This window comes from Acyrthosiphon pisum, chromosome X (assembly GCF_005508785.2).
Source record: "Acyrthosiphon pisum isolate AL4f chromosome X, pea_aphid_22Mar2018_4r6ur, whole genome shotgun sequence".
Lineage (NCBI taxonomy): Eukaryota > Metazoa > Arthropoda > Insecta > Hemiptera > Aphididae > Acyrthosiphon > Acyrthosiphon pisum.
In genome coordinates this window covers 8,329,494-8,340,858 of record NC_042493.1, presented here as the reverse complement: position 1 = coordinate 8,340,858, position 11,365 = coordinate 8,329,494, and the positions used below count along the sequence as shown (strand labels likewise).

General features: G+C 28.4%; 1 protein-coding gene across 1 annotated transcript; it reads right to left on the bottom strand.

Moving 5' to 3' along the window:
* Positions 1-1,816: 1,816 nt before the first annotated feature.
* LOC100165048 (integrator complex subunit 13-like) lies at positions 1,817-4,940 on the bottom strand. Its single transcript, XM_029492837.1, has 2 exons — positions 4,573-4,940; positions 1,817-3,377 (listed from the first exon to the last, which is right to left on the bottom strand). The coding sequence occupies exons 1-2, from the start codon at positions 4,938-4,940 to the stop codon at positions 1,817-1,819; spliced, it is 1,929 nt and encodes a 642-aa protein (XP_029348697.1).
* Positions 4,941-11,365: the final 6,425 nt, after the last annotated feature.

The following is an 11,365-nucleotide window of genomic DNA, read 5'->3' as shown; positions in this document are numbered from 1 at the left end:
CGACTGAAATGGCTCACTTCCCGCCCTTGCCACACAATATACTATTTCTCCCTATAAACTTGCTCAAAAGTATCAAGTACAGCATCTTTTCTGAAAGGTAATGATCTTGAGCTGGTACTTTAGATGAGTAATTTTTTGATTTTCGAAATGCTACTCGAAATAAAATTGGTTAAAGGAGAAAAAACGTACGATTTCACGATTTTATAATATTAAATAATTACGGACGATGTTTTCTACCAGAAATATTGCTTCAAATGAAAAATGACAAGAGATCTTTTTTGTTGTATTATGGATTTTGTAACTTAAGGTTTAAAGTTCGGAAAATTTTAGCCATTTTTGAGCTATTTTAAAAGGCTTTGTTTATCACCATAGAAATTAATAAAATTATAAAAAAAGATTCTCTCGTCCACTCAGAATCGTTTTTTATCGAATGCAATCATTGCATTCAAATCAAATACAGTAAAATTACACTATCCTGTCCGAGGCCCGAAGGGATGATGGACAAACATCCACCACCGAAATGCGCTGACCTACTTTTTAGTATTAATTTTCATATTTTTATTTATTTAATGATTAGAAACAAAAGCCTGTATTAAATTATTACTTATATCATATGTTATTTTATTATGTATTTTATTGTTATATTTAAAAAATGTAGTTTTTTTTATTCATTTTTATATTATTTTGTATATTATACTATTTAATATTATGATATATATATATTATTTAATTATACTGGTTTTGAAACAAAAGGCAGTATTCATTTATTACTTACAGTGGTGTATTGGTACGGGTACGCGGGTATGCGCCGTATACCCATCAGAAGATTTTCGATTTTCGGCGTATACCCAAGGTAAAATCTTATTTTACGGGTATACGCTTCCAAAATAACCAGAAAACCAAATAAGATTTAAAATTTATTTAATAATTCATATAGGAAAAAAACGTTATTCGTTATTATATGTATTAATGAATTACTTATCAATTGAGGTAGGTATTGAATATAAGTTATATAACAATATGCGTCGTGTTTAATGTATTTTAAGACTTTAAGTTCAATTTAGTAAACCCAATATTGAATACAAAAAATCTATGTGGAAAATTCTATAGATTGTACCTATAATAATAATGTTATTATTATTTTAATTTTTTTGACATTCGAGTTGATTTTGTTTTATTTTCTATTGTTACATTATAAAAAAATTAATAAAATAATGTTAAAAACTATGTACTAATTGAACTGCAATAACGTTATATAATATATACGATGATATAATTTGATCGTTTAGGTTACGTACATATTTTATTGGTGCGTATACCCATAAATATATTTACCAATACACCACTGATTACTTATATAATATGTTATTAAGTATAAAAAATAAATGTTATTATTTATTACTTTTACTAGTACAATAGTACATATTTCGATAAAATACTAATGGAAAATATTTCCCCTTGTCAAAATCCTATGTCTGTAATGATCATAGGGAAATTATTTCCCACTAATTTTTAAATACTTATAGTAAAAAAAAATTTTTAGTAGTTTTCTCATTTAATTAATTAAATCTTAATAATATTTTGAATTAAATCAATTTGACTACAATTTTAGGATAAAATAATAGTGATATTACGATAACAATAATAAACCATCTATATAAAGAAAAAATATTTTACAGGACAAAATGTTTTATAATTACTTGATAGATTAAAATATTATTATATTTGAGTCAGACAATATGCGCTGTATTACAGATAAAATACAAAAATATATTATAAGAGACCATAATCAAACAATTAATAAATATTTTAAATTCTATTTTACATTTTTGGTATCTGTGTCATCGTCTATATGCTCATAAAGTTTGGCAAACAAATTTCCATTACTATTTTGAATAGATTTTAATCTACCAGCAAACTGAGGTCTTGAAGAAGGGTTAACTGTTGTACTATTGCCTTGATCCTGAATTATTTGCAAATACATAATACTGTTTGGACCCACATCAACGGTTTTATGTGGTTTATTATGATTTAATCCTGTTTGCTGAGTTAATGGCGGAGACATAGGCGAATCTGTTGTGGCTCGTATTACATTTGGCCTGTCTGCTAAAGATTTATTTAAACGCATTAAAGTTTTCTCAATAATTTTTTCTTCATCAAGTTTACAACAGCTTTCAAATAAAAATTGTAACACTTTACAGTGATTAACAGTGTGTAAGTTTGATCTTAAGAATTTTTCCAACTCTGTCCACATAAGCTTGTACTGGTCAACTTTTTTCATTTTTCGTGGAAATGATGGACTAGGTGAAATGAGGTGATCATTATTTAATTCAGCAGTCATCAAAACACGAATACATTGTTTGCAATTCATTACTTCTTGATCACTAATGTTATCTTTAACCATTAATGACAACAGTGGTTCAGTGTATTGTTTCAAATTATATATTATGGTTGACGATGATACTAGTGGCCAATATGCAGTTTGTTTCATCAATTTTTCTTTTGCATCTTCAATATAGTTTTTATCATCTGTTTGTTTTCTCTTTGTTGGTTGCAGTAAATTTAACTTCATAAAATTACTAAAATCGGTTACTCTGTATTGAATTACTTTCCCTCCAGGGCCTTCACTAATGGACGGTAGATCTTCAAATACTGTGCGACCAGACGACACTGTATGTATGTATATTTCACCATTGTACGATTTTAAAACATGTGATATGGTTTTACCACCACCTTGTTTAAACGTCTCGAGTAAAACTGATCGACCATTCAGTAAAAATGTTATCAAACATGTGCTTGGTCTGGTGTTTATATCAACAGGAGTTACTCTATGTAGTGTCGTACAACTGTGAATATCTGGTAAGTTGTTATTTGACCTAGGCGTGCACCATTTTAATTTAATTGTCTCATAGTCCGCTCCTTCTTTTTTTGCAACCACTGCTTTGGCATTGGCATTGGCTACATTTGCATTTAAAATAGCTGTATGTGCAGTAGCAGCATGGTATATTTCTACATCATAATTTGCTGATGAATTGGCATTTTGCTCTTCCTTCATGGGAATACTTATAACTGTTGTACTAGCTAGATTGTAGTGTTTTAATAAAAGATTTGATATCTTAATACCAATTTTGGATGCAGGAATAGAATGCACTTCCGAGTCTAGTATTGGTGATATGGGACGAAGTGGACAATCAGTGACTTCATTTGTTATAGAATCTGGATATGTGTTAATTATTACTAAATGACAATGATGAATAGACATTGAAATGGGTTTAGATACAGATTTGTTGCTTTTGATCATTTCATTATGAAACATGGATATGAGATTTTCTATTGATGGGTTGTCTCTGGCTGATGTGATAATAACTGTTCTGCATCTGAAATTTTATAAAATAGTATTTAATAAGAAACATGTGTATAACTTAATTTTTATTACTTATTAAAACGATTATTCTTAAAAACTTTTTAACCCTCAAATTTCGTTTGACCGTATATTAATAGGTAATATCTGGTAATGAACTTTGAACACTTTTATATTACTGACATCAGATCGTATACAGTTGGGATTTGTTTCTAATTTTAGTGTATCACCTTATTAGAGGACACCTAGGTTGGATTAGGTTAATATTTCGTATTTTTGAAACAATGAACAAAATTCTAAACGTCCAGTCTTTTTGACCGTGAAGCATGTGCTCTAGGGTTAATTATTTTTAAAAAAATGAATGAACACTTTCAGCAGTTTATTAAAACATGAGAAATCATCAATATAATCTATAAATTACTGGAGTTACCAATATATTAAACATAACATTAGGCTTAATCCACAGTTTAACCACTGTTCAAATGATTTTCTTTAAGTTTACCTATATATCATGAATTATTATTCAATTTAAGATGGCACATTATATTTAATCGATCTGTATCCAACTAATTCCTTTATATTAATGAACTAGACAAGAGGTATTTTTCTATATTATATTAAGTATTATGGATTATTTATTTATTTTTATAAATGGGCTAGGCCCTTTTTATATTAGTAAAAAATAGTTATAATAATAGTTTTTGATACATAATTTAAAGATTTATATTTAGGTATAAAAATAATAATGAATTTATGAAAAATAAAATAATAATAAACAGTAAGACTTAGAATAACTTAGTTATTCCTTACCTAATCTAATCTTCATTTGGAATTTAAAAAAGTATATTTTATTAAAGAAACTTTAAATTCAAAATAATTATGGCTGCGCATAGGTAGTCGATAACAAAAAAGTTATACCTCTCCAATCAGAACTGAAAAAAGTTTCTGATATGGGCTTGAAAACTTCAATAATTTTAAAAAAACTAATAACTCAAAAAAAAAAAATGTGGTTTAAAAAATACATTTCCTAAATATTGTACATATAACGTGCACCGTATATCTGACCGTATACCTATTAGGTAAAATTATAATTTAAAATAATTAAAACAAATTACTTGTTTTGAATTTCAATGTTATTTTTCTTAGCCTCTTGATCCATTTGTTCTTTAGTACATTCAATCATTGCTTCGGCTGCAGTGCGAAATCCATACACTACACTGTAGTCTTGATTTGGGTTTGGTACAAATTTTTCGGGTGGCCCCAAATATGACAAATGTTGTAACATAAAGTTAACATTTTGTTGATTAGATGACCAATTATTCAAATTACGAGATTCTATGTCGCTACTTATAACACGAATAAGTTTCCCTCCTGGAAACAGATCCCAGACGATACGGCAGTATTCGAGTACAGCTTCAATGCTACACGTCCACATTGATTTAAATATGGTTACGGGTGATGGCCGTTTGGTAAAGACCATTTTGATATGTGAGTTACTAGCCAATCCAAAGTATGGAGTGTGGTCCACCACGAATGTGGTTTTATGATTTGCTGGAAAAAGTTGATCCATTAGGCTCATATTTATGCACTGAAAATATTTTTTGATAACTAAAAGTTTAATTTATTTTTATAAACTAGGAGGCAAATGTACATCTGTAACATTCGTTAATACAAACAAACTGATATCTCTGTACTAAAACAGTAAAACATTACGACTAGGTAATTTAAAAGTTACACAGTTGTCACTATACTAAGTATTTTTGTATTTTTGTAATTTGTGTCTAGCTGTATGCTGTATACTGTATAGTGTGTGGTATTATATCACTGAACTAAATACATGGAACGCGTATTGTGTATAATTCTCGTATATTATGAAAAATGAGACCATACGGGAGCCGCCATATGCATTCCGATTTAATTTTTAACATTAATATTGTGATGATGATAACAATTTTCATAGATAACATAACATTTCACCATGTTTTCCCTTGACACGGAATGCATATGGCGACTTCCTATGAGGCTCATATTATGAGTAATGCACGCGTTCCATGTATTTAGTTCAGTGTATTATATACTATATTATTCTGATGACGTGTATGAAGACCATTTGGGACTTTGGGTAGGTATTGATATTAGATAATAGAATACAGCACGGTCACAAATTTTAATACCATTACCATGGTTAATACGCTATCATTTAAGCAGTGAGCGCCAAATCATATTCAAATTCAATTAAATTATTGTTGTAAACGTAAAATAATATTATATTGTATTTACATCATAATTCAGTTATGTAAGCATTTAATAATATAATTCCTCAGAGGGAGATTGTTTACTGTTACTGGTATAAAGATCACTTTTGATTTATTATTTAATTTTATTGATAATGCCCTTGTACCTACTCTCATTTCTAAAGCTTTTAGATTACATTGTACTAGGTATTGAAGTATTACACTGTAGTATATTGTGAATATTATAACCATCTGATAAATATAATTAATAACATCGTCCCACTTTTAGATTCTGAGTGAAGCATTAAATGTAATGATTTTGTAACAATTTAATATTATAAAATCGTGAAATCGTACGTTTTTTCTCCTTTAACCAATTTTATTTCGAGTAGCATTTCGAAAATCAAAAAATTACTCATCTAAAGTACCAGCTCAAGATCATTACCTTTCAGAAAAGATGCTGTACTTGATACTTTTGAGCAAGTTTATAGGGAGAAAAAGTGTTTACAGAATAAAAAAAAAAATAAATAAACATCATTGTAAAACCAATATATTCCTCGCTCAGCTCAGAATCTAAAATTACATTTTAGGACTCTTTTTTATATAATAATAATACCATAATTAGTAACTAAATGTTATTTGGTAATTTTTGATATGGTGCAAAACAATTCTTACCAGTGGCGTAGCCAGGATTATGAAATAGGGGGTGTCTTAGGTATAGATTAAAACCAAGTTTTTACAGTTTTCGTATATAAATAAATTTAGAGTTCAGGCCTTGACTTGTTGCACTAATAATTATCGAAATATGCAGTCAAAATTCTCAAAATATGCTTAAATATATGTACTATGTAGCAATATTTTTATATTATTTTTGAAAAATCATAAAACATACTGCAATTTAGGTAATAAAAAACTAAAAAATAAGAAGGTATATAAACCTGATAGATGAATAAATAAGTAAATAAATAACAACTTAATTTATAAAAAAACTGGCGTACAATACTAGGTTAATAAATACCTAAGTAATAACGAATAACGTACGTGATATGCGAACACCGTGATAAACGAACACGTACCTACCTATATCTACTGATGTTCATTTCTTCGTAGGTACAATCTACAATTATAGTTTAAACACAGTTTTGTCACCAAGAGACTTATGAAATCTTACATATGCGAATATAGGGCCAACTGTAGCCAAGCTCCACCAACAACTTTAACAGCCCTCCGCCCCTCCTAAACATTTACTTAATTTTTTCAAGCTTATTCAATTTTATAATTGTATGGTATTAGGCTTCGGCCTCCTCAAATCTCAAAGTTATCGCCTATTGTACCTAACCAAACATAATATTTTTTAAGATATTTTTTAATGTTATCCAAATATAATTTTTCCCGAAAATTGTATGTACATTTAAGTTAAAAAATACACAAATATGCAAATTCAAACTTTGTATTTAATTTCGCCATTTCATAAGACAAATGTATAACTTGCAAGCAGTCCCGAACCCTATAAACAATATATTTATTAGGAGGGAAAATGTCAATGGGAGGGGTTTAAACACCCAAAACCCCCCCTGGCTACGCCACTGATTCTTACTATCTAAATGTTGTCCAGGAATTATATAGTTAGGCGTACTTGAAAGAACACGTTTAGGATTTTTAACACAAAGAGAAATTGTAGGGAAGACAAATTTGCAAGTTGATCAGTGAGAGTTGATCTAAATTCTAGAGCGGACATAGGTTTTTTTTTATAATTAGGAAATCTTGTCTTATATAATAAATATGAATTTACAATTGATGTTTCTAACATGCAGATTACAATAAATTTATGGGTGAAGTAGATCGATTTTACCAATACATGATTACTTACAGTGTTGCCCAAAAATCTATGGTTTTATTATTATATAAAAAAGAGTCTGTAATGTCGGTAATGATCATAGGAAAATTATTTTCCACTAATTTTTTAATACTTAGAGTAAAAAAAAATTTTTAGAAGTTTTTTCATTTGGCTTTTACACTAGAAGAAAAGTTTCAAAGTAAGGTATGTATTCCTAATTCTGGTTCTCTTGGATATTATATCTGCGCGTCAAGTGGTGCGCCGATCTCAAGTAGACTTGATGACAATTTCAAATCTGTTTTGAGAATTCTTATCGCTTCACTATATCAATCGGTACGTTGGAAAAAACACGTATAAATTCTTATGTTGGGCGTGTGTTAGACAAAGACAGGAAATTACCGCCACCAATCCCCTTAAATTTATTAGTGATTGGTGATGTGTATATTTATATTTTATACAATTTTTTTATAAGCATTTAATGTTCGATTTTTGACAACATTTATCAAATTTAAAATTTAAAAATGATTTTGTAGTTAAAACTTATAAAATGTTCGACTCTTATAGCTAAGGATTGAAAACTTACAGCAAGATTCCACTTATGTACCTAGGTTATTCTAACCAAAAATCTCAAAAATATAAATTTTTTTAATAGTTATTTTATGTTCAAATTTGGAGGAAATTACATATTTAATAACCAAGAATAACGATTTTAGTTATTTTCTTGTAATTTTGTAGTATTATTTCAACTTACCGTCTACAGTATTAATAATAATAGTAATAACAATATAAATATAATATTAGCAGAATATAGAAAATATTATCAAGAAAAAGTAGATTATATTTAAAGAACTCCGTATTTATGTTTAATGGTAAAAAACTAATATTGTATTAATACCATTGGCGCAACTAGGGGGGGTGCTTTGGGTCCTTAGCACCCCCTAAGTCAAAATTAGCACCCCCTAAAAAATCTTTAGGTGTTAGGTCCTATTGAGTCACAAAAAAAACTTGGAGCTCAAGCCCCCCTTAGTTCAAATGTCTAGTTGCGCCAATGATTAATACCTAAGTTACGTATAGATATTAATATAAGGGTAACATTAGTCCCCTGTATTAAGACATCGATGCAATAAACTATATCCATAAATAATTATACCGATACTTCGGATGATTTGTTTGTATATTATTCATTATCATTAAAAATTGATTTGTGCGCCTACATTAGGATAATTTCTTACTTTGCCAGTTGCCTGCACTTGCCATTTAGATACGTTGTATCAAAAAATTTAATCAAGTTTCAGCTTCCACAGGAACAATGTTTTTTAAATATGCCATACCATCGTTGATGTTTCAAACAGGTGAGAATGCCAATCATCCACTTTTCTACACAATTAAATTAAGTTTTGATCTTCTCAATGTATAATATTGTTTCTATAGGTAGTCCTAATTTTTGTACTTTCTGATAGGTTTGATTAAACTCCGATTGAGTTGGTTATAATAATAATAATAATTATTATTATTTATTTAACGGAAATAATTGCCAATTACAAGTAATATACATACAATTTTAATTTTTAAATAAGCTTAAATGAAAGTATAATATAAAAAAAACAATAATTTATTAAGTCATTCTTAAAACTTTAAGAATGAAAATGAAAATTCAATTTATTAAGAATATTGGAGAAATTATATCTGGGGCGATTGCTGTTTTATAAGAAATATAAAAAAAATCGTTAAAAATATCGGTTTGTTTTATTTCAATTTTATTAATAGGACTATAAAACGTATGTTTACATAGGAGGAACTACGGTCTGGGCCAACTGGGCCATGGTCCAGGCTACTTGGTTCCGTGTTAATGTATACCTACATTTGCTGAGAATATATTATTTTAAATGTAATAAAAAAATTAGGTTTAGTAATAAATAGAATTAGTAATAAATAGAATAGTTCACATGTTAAAAATATGTTTAGTAGTATTACAACTGGCCAACGAAATCAAATCATTAGGTATCAAACTTTTTAAATGATTCATATTTATATTTAGAAAATGTAATTTTGCGAGTCTCGACTTATTATTTTCATTGTTCATACGTTCAGTACGGGTTTTATCTTTTTTTTTTATTATTCTGTTTAAATTTCCTAATCGTCATTCGTTTATCGAATAATCCAAATATATACATTATATTGTTATTAGTTAAATATTTTTTGTTTATTTTACGACCATACCTACTGGTAAACGGACTGAGGATACAGATGCTTGGTTAGCAAAATGGACAAGTAAATTATTAATTTTATATTTATTTTTAAGTGTTAAATTTAATTAATTGTATACTAAAGCATTACTACATGTAAGATCTAGGTATTTATTATCTAGTTATAAGTTTTCAAACCAAATGTACTTCGATATAATATATGGACATTTGCAGAGCCACAACTTGGTGTATATTAATTATTAGTGGATGTGCAGCAAATATTATAGAATATAGGGCCCATGTAGCCAAGTACCTAAATAGTAAATACTATACAAATAGTAAATAGTAAATAACAGTGGCGTGTAGAACATTTTTTGTGTGTGAGGCCTAATGCATTTTTATTTTTACTACCATCACCATCACCACTACTTATATAAATACGAACTGTACAATTTACAAGTCTCCTATCTTCCCAAAAGTTTGTTATTTGTTAAAATTTAACTCTCTATTATGACAAGTCAATCTCATATTATGCTCATGGCCTCACATCAGTAGACCCCGCCACCCACCCATTTATGTTGAGGCACAGGCCTCAAAAAATTATCTTCACCACGCCACTGGTAAATAACTTTAAAAAAACTTTTAAAAAATTAATCATTGTAATTAAAAAATTATAAAATGTTCAGTATTTATAACTAAGGATTGAAAATTTAAAACAAAGATTCTCATAAATAACTCCTACTGTAACCAAAAAAATCTAAAAATATTATTTGTTGGTATATGAAACTTTTAGAGTGTATTGTTATATTTTATATGCACGCAATGACATTTTCATATGTAATTTTTTTTAGAAAAATTAATTTAACAAACTGTATTTTATACTAGTAAAAACTATTATTCACATTAATGTTATCAAATACATTTACCAAAATATTATAGTAATATTAGTAACAGCAATTCGAGACAACTTCTCGGTTATAATTCAGACAGTTAATGAAATAAATTATTCAACTAAGCAACCAGAAATAAAAGCTAAAGGAAAGGGTATTATTTCCCAATGTTTAAATTTAAATTTTATTATCTGTCTCGAGCTGATGCATCCTATTCTACAGTTGATTGTAAAAGTTAGTAGAGTACTTCAAGATCCCGGATTAAGTATTTTTACAGCTTTGGAGGAAATTTGTGTTCCGGTAGTTTGTTTTATAATGATATTTATGATCAAAGTCAGCATATTTGTGAAGAACATGGCGTAAACATACCATCAGTCAGACCTAGAAAACTGCCTGCATGTAGAGATGAAAATTGGAAAAATCAGTTTGTATTTGAGACCAAGAAAGAGGAAATCCGAGTTACTACAATGTATCCATTGATTGATTCGTTAGTACAAGGAATTGACGAACGTTTCAATCAAGAAAGCATTTCAATAATTACTGCAGTGGGGAAAATGTTGAAATTTGAATTAAGTAAAGATGACATTAATTTATTGACAAATAATTTTGATTTATCAAAGGACGAATTTGTAAGTGAAATACATCTTTTGAAGGCACGAAACAAAGATAATTCTTACTAATAAAGACTGTGCATTTTGGTTAAAATGGTTACGAGAAAATGGTATTGAGACCATTTTTTTTCAGCATAGAAAAGTATTAAAAGGTTTCTCTGTCATATCAGTCATACGTGCTTCATGTGAAAGAGCTTTTTTTGAAGCTAACACATATGAAAACTAAGCTACGGACGACAATGACTC

What these genes read in the sequence shown, in the direction of transcription:
- LOC100165048 (XM_029492837.1), bottom strand. Translation starts at nt 4,940, where the DNA reads ATGAGCCTAATGGATCAACTTTTTCCAGCAAATCATAAAACCACATTC. An exon ending in AATCAAGACTACAGTGTAGT is followed by an intron (nt 3,378 to 4,572) that starts GTATGGATTTCG and finishes ATAAAATTTCAG; the next exon opens with ATGCAGAACAGTTATTATCA.